At 40.5% G+C, this 27,567-nt stretch overlaps 1 protein-coding gene across 2 annotated transcripts in view; it reads right to left on the bottom strand.

The window, feature by feature from the left end:
• Positions 1–27,567, bottom strand: part of BAZ1A (bromodomain adjacent to zinc finger domain 1A) — a 94,837-nt gene that overhangs the window by 16,010 nt on the left and 51,260 nt on the right. The window contains exons 8-19 of one of the 2 annotated variants that reach the window (XM_021719233.1): positions 26,921–27,016; positions 25,101–25,239; positions 22,159–22,305; positions 17,714–17,809; positions 17,369–17,593; positions 15,985–16,150; positions 15,315–15,428; positions 9,776–9,897; positions 6,132–6,728; positions 3,329–3,492; positions 2,493–2,647; positions 281–429 (exon numbers count right to left, since the gene is read on the bottom strand). In XM_021719233.1, the coding sequence (XP_021574908.1) occupies positions 281–429; positions 2,493–2,647; positions 3,329–3,492; positions 6,132–6,728; positions 9,776–9,897; positions 15,315–15,428; positions 15,985–16,150; positions 17,369–17,593; positions 17,714–17,809; positions 22,159–22,305; positions 25,101–25,239; positions 26,921–27,016 (2,170 nt within the window). The remainder of the gene's footprint in view (positions 1–280; positions 430–2,492; positions 2,648–3,328; positions 3,493–6,131; positions 6,729–9,775; positions 9,898–15,314; positions 15,429–15,984; positions 16,151–17,368; positions 17,594–17,713; positions 17,810–22,158; positions 22,306–25,100; positions 25,240–26,920; positions 27,017–27,567) is intronic. The other variant, XM_021719234.1, reaches the window with a different exon arrangement.

Here is a 27,567-nt window from a genome sequence, read left to right as displayed (position 1 = left end):
GTTCTATTTTAAATAACAGAAAAAATATCTATGCATAACCTTTTATTATTCAAGGTTTGACTAGTTGCAGGTTTTGGTAATCTTTCTTTTGATAAAACTTAACAAAATAAATCTTACCTAAAATAACTCATTTTAAAATGAAAACACAATCTCAAGTTTTTAAAATTTGTGTCAATTTCATCGTCAGTCAATAAAGTTCTATTGATTAAAGTAATACATTAAGTAATATCAAAATTAATTAAAACATAACTAATATTTTGAAATAAAAACAGATACTTACCAAGTGGAGCTTTAAGAAATCGCCGCTCAATGCCCTGCTCTATTTGAAAGAGGGCCATTGCCAGATAATGAACCACGCTGCTTACTGATTGTGGTGTACTTGCATTAGTTGAGACAGTACTTGGAATTTCTGTTTTTATCCCCAGAAGTCTACAATTAAAACAACGAAGAGCTTATGGTACTTAAAAACACTAGGTGAAGCTTGAGCCCACTCATACATTCAAATGTTTACTTACGCCTGTGTAAGAAACTGTGTCCTCAATCTCAAGGAGCTGTTGTAAACCAGGAAAGGGAGATTCATTTAGAAGGACAAAGAGTAAATACTGAAAGGAGAGAAGGCAGAAAAGGGAAGGCTCATAGGGAAGGTTTAGAGAGTCTGAGACACTGTGATGGGCCTGAAAGCCTAACTATCTCAAGCAGTTTATTCTACTTCTCCTGCTTCAACTTTGCTTTTTCTTGTGCCTTAACTACTGGGTAAGACACTGATTGCTGCCTCCTAACTACATCATTAGCCTCCAGTCTTGTTCCCTCTGCAATAAATCTCCACACTCCAGCTAAAATGATCACTGAGAAGTGCAAATCCATTCACTCAAAGCTTTTGTGCCGGCTCGGTGGCTCAGCCTGTAATCCCACGCCTTTGGGAGGCTGAGGTGAGTGGATTGCCTGAGCCCGCGGGTTCGAGACCTGCCTGGACAGGGAGACCTCATCTCTACAATAAATCAAAAAATCAGCCGGGCATGGTAGCGCGTGCCTGTAATTCCGGCTACTTGGAAGGCTGAGGCGGAAAGATCGCCGGAGCCCAGCAGGTCGAGGCTGCGGTGGCCAGGAGCGGCCGCTGCACTCCAGTCTGGGCGACAGAATGAGACTCCAATTCAAAAATAAAAATAAAAAAAGCTTTTGTTATGTGGTCTTTCCTCCCAGTGTCACATCTGCCCTGCCTTTAGGGCTTGGCTTTGCAGTCACTTCCTCTAGCACTTCCTTTCCTGTTTCTCGTGTTCCATCAAGACAAGTAGGCCTCCTATGTACTTTAATTACACCATCTACCAGAGCCCTTACCCTATTCTGTAATTGCTAGCCTCATGCCTCTCCACAATTCCCTTCTGGATGACAAACTGCTTAAGGGCATATAAGACCCAAAACAACATTGAAAAAAAGTAAAAATATGTGTCTGTGGATATACAGATACAGATTCTGATTCAATTTTTTTTTTTTTGAGTTATAGAGTCATACTCTGTCACCCAGGCTGGAGTGTAGTGGCACACTCATGGCCATCATAGCCTCAACCTGATGGGCACAGGTGATCCTGATCCTTCTACCTCAGCCTTCCAAGGATATTAACTCATGGATATTCTAGCTGGAACCACAAGCATGTGCCATTATGCGTGGCTGATTTTTTGATTTATTGTAGAGGTGAGTTCTCACCATGTTGCTCAGGCTGGTCTAACTCCTGAGTTCAGGTAGTCCTCTCGCCTCCACTTCCCAAACTGCTGGGATTACAGGCATGAGCCACTGCGCCCGGCTTCAAATAATATTAAAATTTAAGTTATATGTGTGTGTGTGTGTGTGTCTGCATATATATGTATTTTTAGGAGAGGATTGTGTTGTCACCCAGGCTGAAGTGCAGTAATGCAATAATAGCTCACTGTAGCCCCAAACACCTGGGTTCAAGTGATCCTCTTGCCTCAGCCTCCCAAGCAGCTGGAAATACAGGTGTGTGCCACATGTGGTGACACCAGGCAAATTAAAAAAAATTTTTTTTTAGAGATTGAGTCTCACTATATTGCCGAGAATGGCCTTCAGCTCCTAGTCTCAAGTGATGTTCTCTTTTCAGCCTCTGAGTATTGGGCTTATAGAACTAAGCTACCTTGCCCGGCTCAAATAATATTTGTCTACTAGAATTTACTAGTTTTCCTACAGAAAAGAATAGTGCATAGTACAGTTACTTTCGGGAATTAATAAAATCACAAGTTCAGAGATTTTTTAAACAATCTTGAGAAATTATCAGTATTCTAATGAGTTGTCTTTTAGCTGTATTAGTACAAAGTGGAGTAACAGATATCTTGAGGTTTACAAAATGATCCTTTCGACAGTTACAAATATTAAGGGTCTCATGAGATGTTTTTAAAATAAGAAAAAGAAACATATTTACTTTTTAAAAAATCCTTACAGTTAAGGTGGCAAGGATTGTTATTTAAGAAAAATCCTCATTGTACCTGTCTTTTACTATGATCTTCGCTTGTTCATCAATTTCCATCTCTTCTACATCTTCATTTACAGTTTTAATTATTCCATTTTCCTTGTTTTCCTCACTTAACAGCTCATACCGTCCAGTTTCTAAGGCTGATCTCCAGATGTTTCGATCTGCAACCTGTAACGAAATCCAAATTTACTAACCCTGAAAAATGGAGTATGTTGCTTCTAATAGATATGAAGTTCAATGTAAATATAAATATATAATTCATGGATATTCTAGAACAGATTATGAATCAAAAAGGGAATAAGGTTACTGTGGCCAAAACGGAAATCATATTATTCACAGGTGAAAACTTTAATACCTTACTTTCTACATAAGATTGGTCACTCGATAATAGCAATAAAGTGACAGGAGATGGCAAAGGCATGAATAGAACATACAGATCAAACATGAATTACTTACAGATTTAAAAAAAGTAACAAAGAAACCAACAAACAAACCAGACTCAGCCGAGAAGAGCTAGTCAAGGAAAAAGAAAATATCCTTACACATTTCAACATCTGATGAATATATCATAAAATATATTTTAAAAATACTAAGAATCATTTAAAAGCCCAATTATTTTAATTAAATTCTGCTTAAGAAAGCACAGCAATGTGGTATATTTACAAAAGGTCTATTTCCATATATAAACATTTAATGCAGAGAAATAAACTTAGTTTTCATAAAAAATTTGTAATTTTCTGGAATTTATTCAAAAAACACATGCCTTGCCTATATCACATAGTTAACAAATATGACCAAAATTCTGGACCAAGCCAATTAGATAAACTAAAAATGGGAACAGGTGTAAACCTTGATTGCTCCTAATGTTCCTTGGTAGATTCTATCTTCGATATCCAAAAGAAAATCTCTCAGCCTTAGTTCAAGTTGCCTTTCTGCAGACATCTGAGATGGATCACATGCATTGGAAGATCTTCCCCGACTATATATTGACTTGGCATCAGTTTGAGATTTGTCTGAAACAGTAATCAAATACCTTTGTGATTTTCTCATTAAAAATACAGTTATTCCATGTGGCTGTTACAATCTTACAATTTTTTTTTTTTTTTTGAGTTGAAGTCTCACTCTGTCGCCCGGGCTGGAGTACAGTGGCATGCTCTTAGCCACCACAGCCTCTACCTGCTGGACTTGGGTGATCTCTCCACCTCAGCCTTCCAAGTAGCTGGAATTACAGGCATGTGCCAAAATGTCCAGCTAATTTTTGATTTATTGTAGAGACAAGGTCTCGCCAAGTTACTCAGGCTGGTCTGGAACCTGGGCTAAGGCAATCTTCTCACCTTTGCCTCCCAAAGTGCTGGGATTATAGGCGTGAGCGACCACGCCAGCTGACTGTTACCATCTTAAAAAGAAGCATATAAAAGCACTTTGTGAGTCCTTGAGTGTCATAAATAAACAAATACACACAATCATTTATAAAGGTCTTGTATCCAGGATATGTAAGTAACTCCTATAATGCAATAAAAAGACAACCCAATTTAAAAATGGGTAGAGGATCTGAATAGATTTTTTTAAATCGTTGTCTGTAATCCTTTCACCTCAGTCTTTCGAGTAGCTGGAACTACAGGAGCATGCCACCATGCCCAGCTAATCTTTTGATTTATTGTAGAGACAAGTTCTTGCCAAGTTGTCCAGGCTGATCTCGAACCCCTGGGCTCAGGCAGTCCTCTCAGTCTCTTGTCTCCCAAAGTTCTGGAATTATAGGCGTGAGCCACTATGCCCAGCCTTGAATAGTTTCTTAAAGTAGTATATACAGCCGGGCTCGGTGGCTCAGCCTGTAATCCACATCTTGGGAGGCCAAGGCGAGTGGATTGCCTGAGTCCGCAGGTTCGAGACCCACCTGGGCAACTTGGTGAGACCTCATCTCTACAATAAATCAAAGATTAGCCGGGCGTAGTAGCGCGCGCCTGTAGTTTCAGCTACTTGGAAGGCTGAGGCGGAAGGATTGCTAGAGCCCCGCAGGTCTGCACTCCAATCTGGGCTACAGAGTGAGACTCCAACTCAAAAAAAAAAGAGGAGTCAATACAAATGGGCAATGAACACATGAAAAGATACTTAACATTAACAGCTTTTAGTCAAACTGGAACTCTCATAAACCACCAGTGGAAAAGTGCAGTCACTTTGGAAAACAAGGAGTTCCTTAAATGGTTAAACAAAATTACCATATGATTCAGTAATTCTACTTCTAGGTATCTACTCAAGACAAATGATAACCTATATTAACACAAAAACTTGTATGTGAATGTTTATAACAACACTATTCTTAATGGTCAAAAGGCAGAAGCAAACCAAATGACCTTCAACTAATGAATGGATAAATAAAATGTGGCATATACATACAATAAAATATTATTCAGCCACAAAAAGGAATAAAATACTGACATATACTGCACTCTGGATGAACCTTAAACATTATGGTAAGTGAAAGACATCAATCACCAAAGACCTATATGATTTTACTCATGTGAAATGCCTACAACAGGAAAATTTACAGAGGCAGAAAGTAGATTTGTGGTTGCCTAGAGTTAGGTGGGGAATGATGGAGAGCAGTGGATAGCATTATCGTGGTAACCAAAAGGTGCAGTTTCTTTTTGATTAAAAAAAATACACTGTGGTGATGGTTGCACCTATCTTTGAAAATGCTATAAAACACTGAAAATTGTAGACTTAAATAAGTGAATTGCATATTACGTAAACTGTTTAGAAAATAAAAGAAAGAATTGTGAACTACAACTTTTAATTCTGAGAACAAAAGTAGTCACGGTCGTTCAAGCAATTCTTTACCCAGAGAAATATTATTTAGTAATGTAAAAACACACATCTAAAAACGTCTCACTGCTTTTTTAAAATTTGTCATCAGAGGATCAGTCACCAAACAGGAGATGCTGCTACCTGATCTCCAAGTGATCATTAATGGACTTGCTAGTCCCTGGACTCTCAACCAAAACTCTTAGTAACTTTACTCACTATAATATCTGCAAAAACTGATGGTAGCTTTAGAGTCTCAGGCATTCAGAATTTACTAACCAAGGAATGAGGAGACCACAAAGAATATGCATCTTGTCACACTGCAGATGTGTTCCTCATAATTCACACAGAACCCAAGGGAATTTAGAGAATCCTGTTGTAAAAGACCCTTGTATGTAAAGTTACACATTCCTAAATTCTAATTTGTAAACAAAGAACATGGCCTAAATAACAAATAAGGCTTTCTTTTGGAGTCAGAGTCTCACTCTGTTGCCCAGGCTGGAGTGTAGTGGCACACTCATGGCCACGGCAGCCTCGACCTACTGGGCTCAGGCGATCCTTCCGCCTCAGTCTTCCAAGTAGCTGGAATCATAGGCGTGCGCCATCATGCCTGGCTAATTTTTTGATTTATTGTAGAGACAAGGTCTTGCCATGTTGCTCAAGCTGGTCTCAAACCTCTGAGCTCAGCCAGTGCTCTCGCCTCCGCCTCCCAAAGTGCTGGGATCACAGGAGCCATGGCTCCTGGCAATAAGGTGTTTTAAACGTATTTCTAATAGCTTGAGAAATGCTCAGTTCTGAATGACTGGAGATTAGGGGGAGAAAAAGGAGATCGTTTTCAAAGAAAATTTACCTGAAAAATGAAATTTCTCTTCAGAAAAACAGGCTAGTTGTGTGCATATTCTGCTTTTCTCTTGCAACAAAGTTTCTTTTAAGGCACTTTCTCTGTGTCCTCTAGAATTAAGAGCTTCGATAAGCTGGTCTAGCTGTTCACAAGAACTGTAAAAGCACCACCGATTTGGCTTCTGCACTGGTTTTGGCAGCTGTACAGAATGATCACACGGACCTTGGTCAATGTTGGAGGTAGATTCAGACAGCGAAGACTCTCCGGTTTTAGGGGGTCCCTGAGGATCTTGAGACCGTACGTCATTCTGAAATGATGAGGGTCTAGGCAACAGCATGTCTTCAGTGAGACCAGAATAATCCTCTTCGATAAACAATCCAGGAATAGAAGGGAAAATCCAATATCGCCTATACATGCGATCACGGCCCAAGGGAAAGATGTTGGTACATGCAATGGCACTTTGAATTTTTTCTGACAGTTCTTTTTCTTTTCGTTGGTGTTCCTGCTTTAATGCTTCTTCCTCATCAGCAGTAAGAGGCTCTCTTGTTACACAATTGATCTCTTCTTGCCTTCTAAATTCTTTAAATCCATTTTGGCCCCTTTTCCCTACAGTTAAAATAAAATTTTTTATCATCATCTCATCATCATATTTTAAGTTTCCATTACAAAAATATGAGATTCAAAGCTACCAAGTTATTAGGTGTTATGAACTAAATTGTGGCACTCCACTCCAAATTCCTATGTTAAAGCCCTGACTCCCAATCTGACTGTATTTGGAGATAAGGCCTTTAAGGAGGTAATTAAGGTTAAACGAGTCATAAGGGTGGGGTCCTAATCCAACATGATTGGTGTCCTTATAAGAACAGGAGACACCAGAGCTCTTGTTCTCTGGTGCGCACAGAGAAAAAGCCATGTGAGGGCACAGCAGGAAGGCACTGTCTGCAAGCCAAGGAGATGCCTCAACAAACACCAATCCTGCTAACTTCCAGGTTCCAGAACCGTGAACAAACAAATTTCGGTTATTTAAGCCACCCTAGGCTTTGATATTTTATGATGACAACCCAAACAGACTAATACACTATGTAAGAAATCAATATACTTAAATTTAAAGGGACACACAAAATCTGTAGTTTACCTACTGGAGACTACAATAAAGTATGCTAGTTAGTTATTCTCCAACAGCTATGAGTCCTTCCTCTAAGGCAGGAATCCGCAAACTACTTCTGGAGAGGACAAGCTTGTAAATATTTTAGGTTTTGCTGATCTTAATAGTCTTCACAGCTACTCAGCTCTGCTGCTGTGCTTCACATAGTCATAGACAATATGTAGACAAATAAGCATGGTTGTGTTCAATAAAACTTTATCTACAGGCAGTGAAATCTGAATTTCATATAAGCCACGGAGCCTGGTCAGCCTATTATTTTCTAATCACCACTTTAAAGTAATAGAACCAAGCCTGGCTCAGTGGCTCAGCCTGTAATCCCGTGCCTTTGGGAGGCTGAGGTGAGTGGATTGCCTGAGCCCGCGGGTTCCAGACCTGCCTGGGCAGCGAGACCTCATCTCTACAATAAAATAAAAAAATCAGCTGGGCGTGGTAGCACATGCCTGTAATTCCGGCTACTTGGAAGGCTGAGGCAGAAGGATTGCCGGAGCCCAGCAGGTCGAGGTTGCAGTGGCCGGGAGCGGCCACTGCACTCCAGTCTGGGCGACAGAGTGAGACTCCAACTCAAAAAATAAAAAAATAAAATAAATAAATAAAGTAACAGAACCATTAGTTTTGAGCCAGGCATCTAGCAATCCAAAAGAACATTTCCCACAGTAGGCATGACTACATGAGGAACTTGTGTTCTAAGAGATGGGAGAAGAAGCATTATATGGAGCCTCTGGGCTTTGCTTCCCTTTCCCCCTTCTAACTAGCTAGAATACAGACATGGTGATAAGTCATTTATCATGGGGATGGCAGCAAAATCCTAAGTTGGCAGTATCACAAGACAGAAAAAGCCTGGATGGACCCTGGATGATCTGCCTGAACTTCTAAAATATGTTGGAACTAAACTTATCTGTTATTTCCATCACTGTCAAATTGCTCTGCTAGTTTGGGAATGTTGTTATTTTTAATCACTTTTGTTTGAAAGAGTTTGTGTAGAATTAGAATCATCTACTTCTTTAAAATTTGGCAGACTTTGGCTGGGTGTAGTGGCTCATGTCTGTAAGCCCAGCATACTGGGAGGCAGAGGCCAGAGGATTGCCCAAGCCTAGAGGCTCGAGACCAGCCTGGGAAACCTGGCGAGACTTCATCTCTATAACAAAAATTAAAAAAAATTAGCCAAGTGTGATAGTAGGCACGTGTAGTCTTGGCTACTTGGAAGGCTAAGGCAAAAGGATCACCTGAGCTCAGCAGGTTGAGGTTGCACTCCAGCCTGGGTGACAGAGTGAGACTCTGACTTAAAAAAATGGAAAAAGAAAAGGGCAGACTTCACCTATACAGTTGTCCAGAACTGAAGTTTTCTTTGTAGGAAGGTTTTTTTTTTTTTCAGCGCTGCTTCAATTTCATTTCAAAATTTCTTCACAAATCCATTTTGATAATTTGAATTTTTCTAAGATTTCATTCAATTTTGCCTACATTTTCAAATTTATTGTCAGAAAATTGTATATGATTCTCCCATTTAAAAAAATCAATTGCAACAAAAGTCTGTCTAGGTTATCTTTATCAAAAGAAAATTTTGGGCTAGACTCAGTGGCTCAGCCTGTAATTCCAGCACTTTGGGAGGCCAAGGCGAGTGGACTGACTGAGCCTGTGGGTTTGAGACCAGCCCCTACAAATTGGCAAGACCTCGTTTCTACAATAAATCAAAAATTAGCCAGGCGTGGTAGCATGCACCTATAGTTCTGGCTACTTGGAAGATTGAGGTGGAAGGATCGCTGGAGCCCAGCAGGTCAACTCTGGGGTGGCCGTGAGTGTGCCACTGTACTCCAGCCTGGGTGACAGTGAGTCTCCAGTTCAAAATAAAATAAAATAAAATAAAGAATTTCAGTATTAAGCCGGGCTCGGTGGCTCAGCCTGTAATCCTGCGCCTTTGGGGGGCTGAGGTGAGTGGATCGCCTGAGCCCGTGGGTTCGAGACCCACCTGGGCAGCGAGACCTCATCTCTACAATAAATCAAAACATCAGCCAGGCGTGGTAGCGCATGCCTGTAATTCTGGCTACTTGGAAGGCTGAGGCGGAAGGATCACGGGAGCCCTGCAGGTCAAGGCTGCGGTGGCCAGGAGCGGCCACTGCACTCCAGTCTGGGCGACTGAGTGAGACTCCAACTCAAACAAAACAAAACAAAACAAAACAATTTCAGTATTAGCCAGGCACAGGGGCTCACACCTGTAATCCCAGTACTTTGGGAGACAGAGGCAAGAGGACTGTCTGAGCCCAGAGGTTCAAGATCTTGAACTTGGCGAGACCTATAAATCAAAAAAAAAAATTAGCTGGCCATGGTGGTACGTGCTTGTGGTTCCAGCTACTTGAAAAACTGAGGTAGAAGGATCACCTGAGCCCAGTAGGTTGAGGCTGTGGAGGCTGTAAGCATGCCACTGCACTCCAGCCTGGGTTGACAGAGTGAGACTCTGACTGAAAAAAAAAAAAAAAGGGAATTTCAGTATTACCCCTTCTGCTTCTTTTATGCGATCCTGGGTCATCTTCATCTTCAGTGACATCTTGATCTAGTTCCTTTTGCTCAATTTCTTTGCTCTCAGTGCTAGTATCAAAATCTTCCCTTTCTTCCTCCCTTTAGGATAAAAGAAATATACACATTTACTAATGAATATATAATTCCATTTATGAACTATTTATTGCCTGCCTACAAAGTACCAGGCATTATATGCTTAAGAAGTAGTGAAAAACATGACAATTAGCCGGGCTCGGTGGCTCAGCCTGTAATTCCGTGCCTTTGGGAGGCTGAGGTGAGTGGATTGCCTGAGCCCGCGGGTTCGAGACCCGCCTGGGCAGCGAGACCGCATCTCTACAATAAATCAAAAAATCAGCCGGGTGTGGTAGCACGTGCTTGTAGTTCCTGCTACTTGGAAGGCTGAGGCGGAAGGATCGCCGGAGCCCAGCAGGCGAGACTGCGGTGGCCGGGAGCGGCCACTGCACTCCAGTCTGGGCGACTCCAACTCAAAAAAAAAAAAAAGAAAAGAAAAACATGACAATTTATGGTCTTGCACGGAAAACAGATAATTACATAGTCATTGTAAAACTTAAAAATGTAGTAAGTACTAAAACAAGACAAGCTCAAGGTTCTATGAAAGCATTTCAAGGAGGACCAAATCTACTCTTAGGAATCAAGAAAGAATGGCTTGAAGAAGTAACATTTAAATTGTGAGACCAGGCTGGGTGCAGTGGCTCAAGCCTGTAAACCCAGCATTTTGAGAGGCCGAGGAGAGAGGATTGCCTGAGCCTAGGGGCTCAAGATCAACCTGGGCAACTTGGTGAGACCTCATCTCTACAATATATCAAAAAATTAGCCGGGCGTGCTAGCGTGCACCTGTAGTTCCAGCTACTTGGAAGGCTGAAGCAGGTGGATCACCTGAGCCCAGCAAGTCGACACTGGGGTGGCCTTGAGAATGCCACTGCACTCCAGCTAAGGGCGACTGAGTGAGAGTCTGACTCAAAAAAGTAAAGTAAAAATAAAAAAAAGAAATTGTGAGACCAGGGAGATGGGGGTGGAGCGGGCAGCAGGAAGGAGGAAATCTGCATGTACTGCCGAGGAATAACACATGCAATGGCATGGAGCTAAAGAGAAATGAGAGGTGGTTATAATGTGAAGAAAAGTGTAAATGAGAAAGTAGTAATCCAAGGTATGGATGGGAAAAAAGGTAGGGTTAGATCAGGGCATCATTCAAAAAGTATTGGGAAAAAAATCTTAAGAGTTTGGAAAAGGAAAATAATATTAGAAAGTGCTTTGGCACTATGTGGAATATTATCGGGGAAAGAAAGTAGATGAGGGGAGATCAATAAAGAAGTCAATATTAGAATAGACCAGTAATAGTCTAGGTGGTTGGCTAGGAGGTGATGTTGGCTCAGAGTAGGAAGGAGAGAAGTAGACAAATAGTGGAGGAGCCAAGAAGACAAACTTTAGAATTAGCAGGCAGAATGAACACAATATGGATGTTTAATCCATTATGTTATCCAAATTAAAATTAAAATTATATTAATCTTGAAATAAATTCCACCATTTATGTTTTACATCCAAAGTGGGGTTTAGCAAGTTCAAATATATTCAGAAGTCAGGGATAATGTAAAAGACAGGCTGAATGAGCATAAAAAACATGAAGAGCTAGGCTGGGCTCGGTGGCTCAGCCTGTAATCCCAGCTGAGAGGCCAAGGTGAGTGAATTGCCTGAGTCCGCGAGTTTAAGACAAGCCTGGGCAGCTTGGCGAGACTTCATCTCTGTAGGAAATAAAAAATTAGCCAGGCGTGGTAGTGCGTGCCTATAGTTCCAGCTACTTGGAAAGCTGAGGTGGAAGATCACTGGAGCCCAGCAGGTCGACGCTGGGGTGACCTTGAGTGTGCTACTACACCCCAGTCTGAGCAATGCAGCGAGACTCTAACTCAAAAACAAAAACAAAAAGAAAGAGCTAGACTCTATACCGTGCTTATTTTTTTAAAATTGAGATATAATTTACATATCATAAAAACCGCCATATTAAAGTGCACAATTTAATGGTTTTTATAATGATATATTCACAAGGTTGTACAATCTTTACCATTATCTAATTCTAGAACATTTTCATCACACTAAAAGAAAAACACTATACTCATTAGTAATCATTTCCCATTTCCTCTTTCCCACTGCCTCTGCAACTACTCATCTGCATTTGTCTTTATAGATTTCCTTATTCGGGACATTTCCTGTAAATGGAATCATACAATACGTGGCCTTTTGTGACTAGCTTCTTCAACTTAGCATTTCTTTGAGTTGGAATCTCACTCTTTGTCACCCAGGTTGGAGTACAGTGGCACGCTCATGGCTACCACAGCCTCGATCTGCTGGGTTCAGGCGATCCTTCTGCCTCAGCCTTCTAAGTAGCTGAAACTACAGACGCATGCCACCACACCTGGCTAGCTTTTGTGATTTATGGTAGAGACGAGGTCTCACCAAGTTGCCCAGGCTGGTCTCAAACCTCTGGACTCAAGCAATTCTCTCACCTTGGCCTCCCAAAGTGCTGGGATTACAGCTTGAGCCACCACACCCAGTCCAATTTAGCATGTTTGTTTTTTTTTGAGTTGAAGTCTCACTCTGTCGCCAAGATTGGAGTGCAGTGGCCGCTCCCAGTCACCGCAGCCTTGACCTGCTGGCCTCCAGAGATCCTTCCACCTCAGCCTTCCAAGGAGCTGGAACTACAGGTGCGAACTACCACGCCCGGCTAATTTTTTGATTTATTATAGAGATGAGGTCTCGCCTGCCCAGGCGGGTCTCGAACCCACGGGCTCAGGCAATCCACTCACCTCAGCCTCCCAAGGCGCGGGATTACAGGCTGAGCCATCGAGCCCGGCTTAGCATGTTTTTAAAGTTCATCCTCATTATAGCAAATATCAGCATTCCACATTCCTTTTTTTTCTTTGGGTCTAAGTCTTACTCTGTCACCCAGGTTGGAGTGCAGTGGCATGCTCATGGCCACTGCAGTCTTGACCTGCTGGACTCAGGCAATCCTTCCACTTCAGCCTTCCAAGGAGCTGGAACTACAGGTGCACACCACACACTTGGCTAATTTTTTAAATTTGTTGTAGAGACGAGGTCTCACCAAGTTGCCCAGCCTGGTGTTGAACCCCTGAACTCAGGCAACTGTCTCACCAAGGCCTCCCAAAGTGCTGGGAGTACAGGTTTGAGCCACTGCGCCCAGTCGCCTTCATTTTTACTGCTGGGTAATCGTCTCCTGGATGTCCCACAGAAGGCATACACTTTTGTTTATCCATTCATCAACTGGGTGAATGTTGCTCTCAGTTGTCTTGTGTATATACCCAGGAGTAGAATTGCTGGGTCCTACAGTAATAAATGGTTTATCTGTTTGAAGAACTGCTTTCCAAAGCAGCTGTGCCATTTTACATGCATGTCAGCAATGTACGAGAGTTCCACTTTTCCCACATCCTCACCAAAACTTGCTACTGTCAATTTGATTATAGGCAGCCTACTATGATCTTTTTTAAAAAAAAAAAAAATTAGTTCCATCCAGGTTGCTGCGAAATTCATGATTTTGTTCTTTTTTATGGCTGCATAGTATTCCATCGTGTATATGTACCACATTTTTTTAATCCAGTCCTCTTTTGACGGGCAGCATGGCTGTTTCCAGGTTCTTGCTATTGTGAACAACAATGCTGCGATAAACATGCGTGTGCAGGTATCTTTTTTATAGAGTGATTTGTGTTCTTCAGGATATATTCCCAGTAGGGGGATTGTGGGGTCATATGGGAGGTTGGTATTTAGAGCTTTTAAGAATCGCCACACTGCTTTCCACAGAGGTTGCACTAGTTTACACTCCCACCAACAGTGTAGAAGTGTTCCCTTTTCACCACACCCTCTCCTATATAATACTGAGTGACCTCTCACAGAAACAAAGATCCAAGTATCACATGTTCTCACTCATATAATGGACCTTAAACATCCAATGCAATACTATAAGAAAATGACTGACAGTACTGGGAAACTATGGGGGTGAGGGAGATGGTATTAACAGTAGCAAATGTCTGTCCGGGAACGGGGAAACACCCCATATCAACAGGGTGCCTGAATGAAACGCAATTGTATACCTAACCCTTAACTGTACCCCACAACTTCACAATTAAAAAAAAATAATAATAATAATAATAAATTAGCTTATTCATTTAATTGAGACAAGGTCTCCCTATGTTGCCCAGGCTGGTCTTGAACTCCTGGGCTCAAGGATTCTCCCAACTTGGCTTCCCAAAGTGCTAGGATAACAGGCACGAGCCTCTATGCCCAGCCCTTATTGTGGTTTTGATGGGCATTTCCTTGATGAGTAATGATGTTATTCATATTTTCATGCATATACTGTATATCTTCTATGGAAAAATGTCTATTCAAATCCATTGACCTCTTTTTAATTGGAATGTCTTTTAATTGTTGAGTTGCAAGAATTCTATATGTATTCTGGATACAAGTTTCTTATCAGATATATGATTTGCAAAATATTTTCTCCCATTCACTGGGTTGTCTTTTTACTCTCTTTTTTTTTCCCCCCTTTCATATAGGCATAATGATGCTCAGGCAGAATAGTTTTTTTTTTTTTTTTTTTTTGAGTCAGAGTCTCACTCTGTCATCCAGGCTGGAGTGCAGTGGCATGCTCCTGGCCACTGCAGCCTCAGACCTGCTGGGCTCCCGTGATCCTTCCACCTCAGTTTTCCAAGTAGCTGGAACTACAGGCATGCGCTACCATGCCCAGCTAATTTTTGATTTACTGTAGAGATGAGGTCTTGCCAAGTTGCCCAGGCGGGTCTCGAACCCGTGGGCTCAGGCAATCCACTCACCTCGGCCTCCTAAAGCACTGGGATTACAGGCTGAGCCACCGAGCCCGGCCTCTTACTATCTTGTTAGTATCTTTCGAAGCACAAAAGTTGTTTCTGTTGCCCAGATTGGAGTGCTGTGGCATGCTCCCGGCCACCACAGCTGGGCTCCGGTGATTCTTCCACCTCAGCCTTCCAAGTAGCCATAACTATAGGCATGCGCTACCATGCCTGGTTAATTTTTTATTTATTGTAGAGACAAGTTCTCGCCAATTTGCCCAGGTGGGTCTCGAACCCGCGGGCTCAGGTAATCCACTTGCTTTGGTCTCCCAAAAGTGCTGGGATTACTGGCTGAGCAACTAAGTCTGGCCAATTTTTTAATTTTGATGAAATCTAAATATTTATTTTTTCTTTGGTTGCTGGTGTTTTAGGTGACATATCTATTAACTTTCTTAGGTACCCAGATTCAGTTTCTCTGAGTATTTGTTACTGGTCATGTAGAATATAGCTGTTGCAAGTTTGTGACTTATGATCTTAAGATCCAATAGGTGTTTTTACATGCAGATGTAATCAAAAGTCAATACACTAAATTTGAGATACTGAGCCTTTTCAGAACCTTCTTTTGCAGATTTTGTTTAAAAAAAAAAGATTTTTTCTGTCAAATGAGAATATGGTTTGCCATACCCAACAGATATATCTGCCGTTGAACTTCTTTGCTCATCTTCTTTCAGTTTTTCTTGCTTCTCTTTCATTTTTTGTTCTTGCTCCTTAAGTTTTTCTTCCTTCCTTTTACGAATTCTACAAGTTAAAATAAAATGTTATAGTCTATTTGATACAAAGACATTTTTCACTTTAAGCATCCTGCCTTTAATCAATTATGAACAGTGCTCCAAATGCTATTACAAAACTGTAATGTAGTAATCCATTCATAACCTCTTAGTAAAGACACCAAACATCAGTATGAGCTAATGCCACAATAAAGCACCATGTGAAATATGGTATTAGATGCAAAGAAATAAACAGCTGAACAGTTGTCACTGGCACAACTGACTGTAAGTCCTCCCTTCTTTCCTTCCTTCCTCCCTCCCTCCCTCCATCCCTTCAATTGGAGTCTCACGTTGTTGCCCAGGCTGCAGTGCAGTGGCATGCTTACAGCCACCCCAGCACCAACCTGCTGGGCTCTGGCAATCCTTCCGCCTCACCCTTCCAAGTAGCTGGAACTACAGGCACGCGCTACCACTCCTGGCTAATTTTTGATTTATTGTAGAGATGAGGTCTCACCAAGTTCCCCAGGCTGGTCTCGAACCCCCAGGCTCAAGCAATCCACTTGCCTTGGCCTGTAATTATTTCTTACCTAGCAGCTGCTTCTTCTCTTTCTTTTCGATGTTGTTCTGCCTTTAATTCCCGAAACTCCTGCTTTGCCTGTCGTAATATATCAACATAATCTTCAATAAAATCCCTAGTAGAGACTAGGGTAAGTAGCTTCCCACAGAGAGCATGAAGTATCTTCATTTTTTCTCCTGTCAAAAATTGGTAAATACTTCTTTATTATCAATGATAAAAAAAAAAAAAAAAAAAAGAATTGTATTTGAAATTTAAAAACTCGTGGCTTGATATGAAAATGCCTAATGAAAAACAGGAAGTAGCTCTCCATGGTGAGACATAGCAATGGCATGTCTTCAGAAAGAAGCAACTTTAGTTTAAGAGCTATGTGATATAGGAGGCATTTAAAATACTAATGTCTACCTTGTGTACTAGTTAAGTGAACATAAAAAAATTTTTAATTACAAAGAAATACTTTTCAAGTTTTAATTTTCAGGCTCAGTAATGAAATTCAAATCAACACATATATGAAAAAATTGGCAAAAGGAAAATTGATACTTTCAAAAGACTGTACAAAAACACTACATAAATTATAAAGCCGATAAAAATATTAGGAATTAAAAATATTCTTTTTGTTTTTTTTGAGACGGAGCCTCTGTTGCCCAGGTTGGAGTGCAGTGGCATGCTCATGGCCACCAAAGCCTCGACCCACTGGGCTCAGGCGATCCTTCTGCCTCAGTCTTCCAAGTAGCTGGAACTATAGGTGCATGCTACCATGCCTGGCTTATTTTTTGATTTATTGTAGAGATGAGGTCTCACCAATTGCTTAGGCTGGTCTCGAACCCCTGAGCTCAAGCATTTCTTGCCTCTCAAAGTACTGGGATTATAGGCTTGCGCCAGAGTGCCCAGTCAGGAATTAAGGTATTCTGTTTTAGTAAAAACTCTCTAAAATACACTAAAATTAATCTATATTTGTATATTAAAATTTCTTATTTTAAAAAGAAATACTTAAATACTTAACCTTAATACTGTTTCTTATATCTCAAACGCTTATTCAAGCAAATGACAGAATTTAGTAGCTACAGTTTAAACTTCTGATACAAGTAAAAGCGAATTTTCAACATAATTCTCACTCATCCTTCTAAACTTGGGAGATAAAGGAGACTAACCTAATCAAAAATGTTTAAACTATTAGAGAATCCAAACAAAAAAAGAAAATAATAAATAATTAAAGTAAATATGAAGAATAACAATAGTGTCGGTTTTGGAACTTATATTCCAATGCATTTGAAAAATATTGCTTTCTCTCTTAAAATTGATTTATCACCTATAATTTCTCATCAGCTATTTAGTTTTCTGGGCATAAGAGGGTAGGAAGTGGGCGGGTTATACAAATTCCAACTTGCAAAGTTTACCTGGTGTCAAATCATACACTGAAGTGCTCGACAGCTTCTTCACTAGACTGGGACTACTCAAACGAAGTTCCATGCAGGCATCATCTGTAGCATCGAATCCTCCTCGTTTCTGATACCTGTACTTTGCATTTGCTGACGTTACGTCAGCACCTGAAGCTAAGATGTGCAGTCTGAGGATTTCAGAAAGAGTGCAGCTATCAAGATCCAAGCTTTTCAAACTGCAGCCTATAGATGTCAAAAATGAAATAGTCATTTAGAATATAAATAAATACTCAGCAATGTAAAATGTACCTTTATAAAATTAAAAATAAAAAGACAAACAAAAAAAATAAAACCCACACATACCCTGGTGTAACTGTGGCCATGCAGCTGCCAAAGATGCAACTGCAGACAGTGCAGATTTTGTGGGGTCTGCATCTTCATCCAAAGCCTCTGTTAAATCTTTAAGGAAATAAATACTTTATTCTAGTGCAAATCAAAGCTTGAATATTTGGGAGTAATGCCCTTTTAAAATGGTGAAAGAAACAGCAAACAGCTTAACATTCAAGGACCTCAAAAGACCAACACTAGGTTTAGCATTACCACATTCTACCTCCTCTCCACCTACAACTATAAATCCTAAAATATACGCTACACACGAACATATTCCTTACATAGCAGAGAAGACAATTTCTAAATTACCAACAAGATGCACATACACATTCGCCTCCAAAATGGTAAGTGCACTTTAGAAAAGCCTATTCTGAAAATCGGAGTTGATTTAAAGATCCCCCAATCTTTTATAAAATTTTAAGATTAAATCGCAATCATCAAAAAATCATCACAAAAAATGACCCAAAATAACTTAAAGATTGCAATGCTGTCATTTAACTATCTACTGATTTGCCTTATTAAAATTTCCCATTTTTATCTGGAAAATTCTCCAGTCCAAAAAAACAATAAGAAGATTTCCCTGTATTTTCTAAATTTGCCTTACCTTTAAAAAACAATGCTTAGCTTACAAAAAACTAAACAGAAAATCTACTGGTACAAATGTATTTAAAGCATTAGTATATACAATTATTCCCAATTATAACACACATAACGATAACAAAGTAAGGGGTGGGCAATGAAAGAAACCTTTTGCAAACTCAGTTTCAGACAGAGTCAGTTTTCTATATTCTAACTTCAGCTCTGCAAGTGCCCAGTTATGTATCCTTTAGACAACTGACTTAACCTGGGCTTCATTTTTCTTAAAGGGGTAAGTCTAAGATCAGCAGTTTACAAATTCTTTAGAAAAAATATTTACTGACAGGAGATAAAAGATGCTCTTGTTAAAGTGCAGGTAGGGAGATGAGAACTCTGTCTTTTCATCTTCCCAACTGTCTTGCAGTGGTACCAAGGAATCACTGAACCACCCCGTGGGGTATTTTGGATTAGAGTTTAAAGATCACTAGGCTAATCTGGTTCTGTGGTTCCTTAGTCTTCTACCATGATTCCCCTACCAAAGTTCACAGTCTGATAAAATTAACCTTACAGAACAGTCCTTTATTAAAGGAAAAAGGCAGCTGTGGGAGCAAGTCTGGTTACAATCATTGGCAATTTCATGGCCTTTAAAGCATAAGCAGAACCACAGAGGAAAAGTTATCTGACTAAACTGCATATGTGCCATAAGTCATATCTAGCAGATATAGCCCAAATGACAGATGTCATATTCTTCCTCATCTGGGAAATACTAGACCTAAAATTTCTTCCATTTTCATTTTACATATCTAGCCAAACAAGCTTAAAATTAACAGATACTCCAGAATCAGCAGTCCTAGATACAAAATTGTACAAGTGGTGTTGGCTTTCTTCCTTAGCAGCAATCACCACATTCAACTTATACTATATAGATAAAATTATATTTCCTAGGACAAAAGCTATAATAAGCCTTAAGAAATGAACAACCAACAAAATGACAGTTTACTTTTAATTGTGTCAAACAAAGCTATATGTTAAAATATGTATTCTTTAACTGAATTATCTATTGTATGGTACTCTTAAGGAACCGTTAAAAATCTCTCTCTAGGATTTGCTTAGTGGCAGTCACTTAGGTATATCACACCAAAATATAGCTGAACTTTATCTAGTATGTTATTGCCATTTGAAACAGATGCAATTGTTATCATAATCTAGAATTAGGGGCATATAATCCCAACACTAAACAATGATATTCCAGCAAATATAGAACGGTTTCTATAAAAGGAGAATGCTCTTGTTCCTGTACTTTTGAGGGGCTTTTTTAGTTTAGATGTAAGACCCAAAAGAGGAACTTAAATGTTTAATACAAGATTTTTAGAATTGCTAGTCAAAATTTTTACGATCTGATATAAAAACAGGGAGACTAACGGCCAAAAAAATTAGTTTTTTTTTTTCCCCCTTCAAGAGACAGAGTCTTGCTTTATCACCCAGGCCAGAGTGCAGTGATGTAATCACAGCTCACTATAACCTCAAACTCCTAGGCTCAAGCAATTCTCCTGCCTCAGTCTCCTGTATAGCTAGGACTACAGATGTGCACCACCATGCCCAGTTAATTAAAAAATTTTTTTTGTAGAGACAGGGTCTATGTTGTCCAGGCTGGTCTCAAATTCCTAGCCTTAAGCAATCCTCCTGTCTCAGCTTCTCAAAAGCTGAGATTACAGGCATGAGCCACCATAACCGGTCTAGATCTTCCTGAAGACAGATCATTTTATAGGCAATGCCAGGCAAACAAATACTTACATTTTTAACTTCTTTGCCATATTATGAGGCAATATAGCAGAATCATAAGGAGGATCCAGATCAGATTACTTGCGTTTGTATCCCATCACTTCCTTATTAGTCAGGTGTCCTCATGCTAAGTCTTAGTTTCTTTATATGTAAAATGCATACCTCACAAGGACAGTGTGTGGATTAAATGAAACAATGCATAGTCTCACTTATTAACTACGTGATCTTCAGTAACCATGGGCCACTATTAAAAGGGAAGTGAGCCGGGCTCGGTGGCTCAGTCTATAATCCCAACACTTTGGGAGGCCGAGGCGAGTGGAGGCCGAGGTGAGTGGATTGCCTGAGCCTCAGAGTTCAAGACCCACCTGGGCAACTTGGTGAGACCTCATCTCTACAATAAATCAAAAATTAGCCGGGCATGGTAGCGCGTGCCTGTAGTTCCAGCTACTTGGAATTTCCGGCTGAGGTGGAAGGATCTCCAGAGCCCAGCAGGTGAGGTTGCAGTGGCCACTCCCGGAGTCTCACTCTGCACTCCAGTCTGGGTGACAGAGTGAGACTCCAACTCAAAAAAAAAAAAAAAAAAAAAAAAAAAAAAAGGGAAGTGAGAGAAGGGTGAAAAATGCCAAACTATGTTTTTTGTTCCCTCCCATCTAAACAAATATTTTCAAATGAAGCATTAAAACCTTTACTTTAGTGGTCAATAATTACTCAGAGAGATACACCTTATATTTATAGACATTCCTATACAGAAATAGTTATAAAAAAGCACAGATCAAACAAATCATGAATAGAAACTATAATGGCAATTTAAACACCAACAGCTACTTATATATATTTTTTCTTTACACTAGTTGACTTTCCAACACAATTTCCTTTTTCCTTCACTTATTTTTCCCACCATGACTTCCAAAACTACAAAATTCATCTGCTTCAAATCCTGAGCTAACTGCAGTTTTATGTCTTGTATTAAGGTCAGAATTTGATCAATAACCCTATAATTGTTATTGGTCATTAATAAATATAATGACTAAAATGGCCTTACTAAGGAACCTATAGTGATTAGCATTCAAGCTCGAGAATATATTTTGCTTGAACTCAAGGCTGTAAAATCAAAAGGCAACTGACATCAGATGCATACTAATCAATATTCTGCTGCTTCAAGGAACCATGCATAAAGGATGATTAGCTCAAATTATCTAAAGCCAACAAAACTATCTGAATGGAGGAATGTCCCATCTTTTTGTACCAACATTCTGTTACCAAGATATCTCTCCTAACAGTTATTTCCTATTGTGAAATTTTTATGCAATACGCTCAAAGTATTGTTTAATCAAGTTTTTGGCCCTAAATCTCTAATGTGGCAAAGTTCAGAGTATTACTCAGAAAGCCAAATCAGTCTCTCTCTTTTTTTTTTTTAAGTTAGAGTCTCACTATGTTCCCCAGGCTGGAGTGCAGTGGCACACTCATGGCCACCCCAGCGTGGAACTGCTGGGCTCCAGCGATCCTTCGCCTCAGCCTTCCAAGTAGCTGGAATTACAGGCATGCGCTACCACGCCCGGCTGATTTTTTTATTTATTGTAGCGATGAGGTCTTGAACCCGCGGGCTCAGGCAATCCACTCACCTCAGCCTCCCAAAGGCGTGGGATTACAGGCTGAGCCACTGAGCCCGGCTGGCAGTACTATTTTTAATTTAGAGTATTAGCAGTAATAGCAAAGCGTTTCCTAGGTGGGGGCAAAAAAATTAGTGCTATTTAGCAGAATGTCTTGGGATTACAGATAATAATCAATTTGTAATGCTCCTAAAGCACAGGAAAAACCAAAAGGGATAAAAGTAAGACAGAATGGAGGAAAATATCTTTAAGGTTATCAATACAGGTCACAATAAAACAAAATTTTAGAAAACAACTGATAATATGTTATTACCATATGACTGAACATCAGATATCTGAACAACTATGTTTTATAAGTGTGAAAACCAACTTTATTTAAAAATAATCTTCAAAAATTAGTTTTACTACAAATCTACTATAGTTCAATCGGCAATAATGTTGAACCCTGACCTTTGGTGTCAGCATCAGTGAGCTGCTCTTTGGCTACTTCCTCTTCTTCTTCAGCTATCGCCTGGAAGATTGCAGTCAGGAAGAAAAAAAGCAATTCACATAGTGGGCCTTCACTGTCATTTCCTACAAGAGCTTCCTCTAACACTTCTGTGAATAAAATGTGTAAAATGAATTTAAAGTTCTGATCATGTACTGAAAAAACAACTCCATTGGAATAATAAACATTTAATCAACAATAGTATGTGCAAATATTTTAAGTGTTTATGAAAGCAGAGCCAAGTATTATCCAAATTAAAATGAGAAAACAATTTATAATTACAATAAAATCATAAGCCAAAGACACCTTATTCAAGAAAGCCAAAATTGCCTCAATAGACCAATATACTATCTTATCTAAATTTAAATTTGAGACACAAATTAAGGCACATTTAAAAATTATAATTTTATTTCAATCTGAATAACAAAGCAAAGATTTGTTATTGATGTTCCACTGTTCTTCAGAGATATGCGGTACATTATTGTTTACCAAATAGTGCATATAAAAGAAGTTGTTATCAGCATTAGATTTTAATCCTAATTTTGTGTCCATCATATAAGAGTGTTACTTTTTTTTTTTGAGTTGGAGTCTCACTCTGTTGCCCGGACTGGAATGCAGTGGCCGCTCCCGGCCACCGCAGCCTCGACCTGCTGGGCTCCGGCGATCCTTCCGCCTCAGCCTTCCCAGTAACTGGAATTACAGGCATGCGCTACCACGCCTGGCTGATTTTTTGATTTATTGTAGAGATGAGGTCTTGCTGCCCTGGCGGGTCTCGAACCCGTGGGGGCTCAGGCAGTCCACTCACCTCAGCCTCCCAAAGGCGTGGGATTACAGGTTGAGCCACCAAGCCCGGCTGAGTGTTTCTTATCTAATTCATCTTACTAAACTTCTTACCCAATCCAACATTGTTTACACTTTCTTGATCATAAGGGGAGACCCAATAAAACCCAGAATTTATAAAAAATTGTGTATTTGTTTTTACATATTTAAACTGCAGTCACCTTCCAAGTACTCTCCATTTGATGCAATATACCTATCAATGCTCTTTTTCTACTGCTCAAAATTCAAACTGAATTAATCAATTATATGCCCTTTAGAGCTTCTGCTGTTTTCTGTCTCACGCTTTCACTTCAGCAAAATGTTTCCTTTGAGAACATTTTGCATGGGGAAAATAAAAAAAAGTCACTCGGGGTGAGATCAGGTGAAGAGGGAGGGTGGGGCACAACGGTCATGTCCTTCTTGGTCAAAAACTGCTGAACACTCAGCACTGTGTGGGCAGGTGCATTGTCATGATGGAAGAACCAGTCAGTTGTTTGCCACAACTTTGGATGTTTCTTCTGCAAATCGTGATACAACCTTTTCAAAACTCCCAGATGAAAACTTTGGTTGACTGTTTGATCCAATGGAACAAATTCTAAATGTACAAGAGGCCCATCCTCCAAAAAACAATTCCGGTTCTTTTTGGGTTCCCCCTCATATAAGGCACAATGACTCATGCCTCACCTAGCTCATAAAGAGAAATTTAAAAATTTGAAAGCCCTCTTGAAGAATATGCTCTTATTAAAATAAGTAGCATTACAGGGCTGGGTGAGATGACTCATGTCTATAACCCCAGCACTTTGGGAGGCCAAGGCAAAGAGGATTGCTTGAGCCCATGAGTTCGAGACCACCTGGGCAACATAGCAATACCATGTCGCTTTAAAAATAGAAAAAGAAAAGTAAAATGAGAGTGGCATTACAATTCTGTCTTTGAAGGTCTGTACATGGATCTTTTTTTTTTTTTTTTTTTTTTTGAGTTGGAGTCTCACTCTGTCACCCAGACTGGAGTACAGTCAACTCCCGGCCACTGCAGCCTCGACCTGCTGGGCTCTGGTGATCCTTCCACCTCAGCCTTCCAAGTAGCTGGAACTACAGGTGTGTACTCCTGCGCCCAGCTAATTTTTTTGATTTATTGTAGAGATGAGGTCTCGCCAAGTTGCCCAGGCGGGTCTCGAACCCTCAGGCTCAGGCAATCCACTCACCTCAGCCTCCCAAAGTGCTGGAATTACAGGCTGGGCCACTGAGCCCGGCCTCCACATGGATCTTAAAAAAATATTTTGTGGCCAGGCGTGATGTCTCAAGCCTGTAATCCCAGTACTTTGGGAGGCTGAGGGAGAACAGCCTAGGCAGCATGGCGAGACCTCATCTCTACAATAAGCAAAAAAAATCAGCAGGCTGTGTTAGCACACGCCTGTAGTTCCAGCTACTTGGAAGGCCGAGGTGGAAGAATCACCTGAGCCCAGCAGGTGAATGCTGGAGTGGCTGTGAATGTGCCACTGTACGCCAGTCTGGGCAACAGAGTGAGACTCCAACTCAAAAAAAAAAAAATTATTTTGCTATTTACAGCTAAAAGTTCAAAATTTACTCCAAATCTGTCATTATATTAAACTCTATTATAAATGTTTATACAAAGTAAGAGTACTTAAGCACACAGGCAAAACAGAATTACAAATTAAAGGCAAGTAATAACCTGTGTGCAAACATGCACCTACCATGTACAAAGAAGTAGGGCTGTGCCAGTTCCAGGCCTAGCCTTTAAGAGGGCTAGCAGTTTTTTGCTTCCTGCTTCTTGGAGCCCCCAGCTACTACATAAGAAATACAAGACACTCTGATGGAATGGAAGGTCATATAAAGACTGAGGCACCAGACATGTCCATGAAGAAGCCATTTTGGACATCTAGCCAGATAAGCCTTAGGATGACTCCAGTCTTAGCTGTTGTTGACTATAACCACATGAGAGACCCCAAGAAAGAAAGAATGGCTAAGTCCAGGGACTCCACAGAACAGGTGAGATCATATAATTTGTTTTTAAGCCACTAATTTTAGAATGAACTATACCACAGCAGTAGATAACTAGAGCACTTGCCTAGAGTTACTCCCTCAGGAAACTCATCTTGAAGGTCAAAAAGTTCCCCAAATGCATTCAGGAACTCCAAAACCATCAGAGCATCACCAAAGATTTCAGGAGGTAGTCTAGTTTTCACTGGAGTTGGTTCTGGAAGTTCCTGCAAGATTAAACAATTCATGTAACTATTTGAACCAAATACAAAAAAATGTAAAAGGCAGATATGACATACTTTTAACCTAATTATTAAGAATTATTTCATGTAGACTAGTGGTCCTCAACCCTGGTGGTTCATCACAATGACCCTTGAAACTTTTAAGATTATAGATTTCCTAAATTATTCCAGCTTTACTAAATCACAGTTCCTGAAAAGGGACTGTGAGAAAAGGATCTTTTCCTTCCTCAACCTAAGAACACAACTTTAAGCTAAAATGTGTTTCTCACTACATTTCCTAGTTAAGAGGATTTCTTCATCTAGTTTTTTCTTCTTTCCCTCCCTCCTTCCCTCCCTTTCTTTTTAGACTCAGCATCTCACCCTGTTACCTAGGCTAGAATGCAGTGGCATGTTCATGGCTACTGCAGCCTCGACCTGCTGGGCTCAGGGATCCTTCCACCTCAGCCTTTCAAGTAGCTGGGATGACAGGTGCATGCCACCACGCCTGGATAATTTTAAAAATGTCTCACCAAGTTGCCCAGGCTGTTTTCGAACCCCTGGGTTCAGGCAATCCTCTTGCTTCCACCTCCCAAAGTGCTGGGATTGCAGGCATGAGCCACCATGCCAGGCTTCGCCTAGTTTCTGAAGTCAAATTGCCTGTGAAACACTGTCTTAATGCAGTATCTTCTTAATCAAGCTACCATCTATGGATTTAGAACTGAGTCCTTATAAGTTGAGATGAATGAGTTTTTTGGATACTCTGGTCATAGCAGAATCCTTACCTAGAAATCAAGCTAGCCGGGCTCGGTGGCTTAGCCTGTAATCCCGCGCCTCTGGTAGGCTGAGGTGAGTGGGTTGCCTGAACCCGCGGGTTCAAGACCAGCCTGGGCAACTTGGCGAGACCTCATCTCTACAATAAATCAAAAATTAGCCAGACGTGGTAGCGCGCGCCTGTAGTTCCAGCTACTTGGAAGGCTGAGGCGGAAGGATCGCCGGAGCCCAGCAGGTTGAGGCTGCGGTGGCCAGGAGCGGCCAATGCACTCCAGTCTGGGCGACAGAGTGAGACTCCAACTCAAAAAAAAAAAAAAAAAAGAAAAGAAAAATCAAGCTAAAAGCATGCTTGGCTACAGTGGTTACTGGATTATCAAGGGTCATACAAACTATCTAATTATTTTTGCAGATTAAGATTCGTTATTGAAGCGTGTTATAAAACACTAATGATGTTACCCTGGAATTCTAAGTATGAAAACTCGCTTAACTGGCATTTCCTCTCACTTTGTTTTGAGTCGGAGTATCACTCTGTTGCCCAGGCTGCAGTGCAGTGGCACACTCATGGCCACTGCAGTCTCAACTTGCCGGGCTCAGTAGATCCTTCTGCCTCAGCCTTTCAAGTCGCTGGGACTACAGGCATACACTACCATGCCTGGTTAATTTTTTGATTCATTGTAGAGAGGAAGTCTCGCCATGTTGCCCAGGTTGGTCTTGAATTCCTGGGTGCAGGCAATCTCTCACCTCAGTTCCACAAAGTGCTGGGATTATAGACATAAGCCATCATGCTCGGTTTATTTCCTCTCACTTAAATATAAAGAAACAAGACTGCTACTAAATAAAATAAAGATTTTTATCGGCAAAGCTACACAGAGCATATAAAACACATGTGTCCTAAACATCATATACGTGTTTATACCTTAAGATCATCACATTCCATATCTTCTCTAGGTTTACTCCATTGCTTTAAATATTCCATATATTTTCGCTTTTCTTCACGCAATTTCTCTCTTTCCTTAAAAAAAAGTTAATAAAAATTCATGTAAGAAATGTATAAGGCAGCATATCAGCATCATCTGAGAACCTATTAGAAATGCAAACACTTGTGCCCCTCCCTAGACCTGCAGAGGTAGGAACTCTGGGATCAGGACCCAGCAACTGGTGTTTTAACAAGCCCTCCTGGTGATTTTAACACACACTAAAGCTTTAGAACCACTGATCAAAATAATGCCTATCAAAATAATGCTATCAGACTGAAAAATGCCTGGTACATAGCAGCTCCTGAATAAGTATTAATTTAATTTGACTTTGCCTATAGTAGCCACCCTCCTACTTCAAATCAATTAGATCCTGACAAAATAATCACATTAGAATATCTAAAATAAAACTTCCCCTTGTATTTATAATACATTCGTTATTATCAAGAGTCATTTAGCCGGGCTCGGTGGCTCGGCCTGTAATCCCGTGACTTTGGAAGACTGAGGTGAGTGAATTGCCTGAGCCCGTGGGTTCGAGAACCGCCTGGGCAGGCGAGACCTCATCTCTACAATAAAATCAAAAAATTAG

Source organism: Carlito syrichta, unplaced genomic scaffold, assembly GCF_000164805.1.
Source record: "Carlito syrichta isolate Samal-C Ts95f unplaced genomic scaffold, Tarsius_syrichta-2.0.1 Scaffold314334, whole genome shotgun sequence".
NCBI lineage: Eukaryota > Metazoa > Chordata > Mammalia > Primates > Tarsiidae > Carlito > Carlito syrichta.
This window is presented reverse-complemented; position numbering and strand designations above follow the sequence as displayed.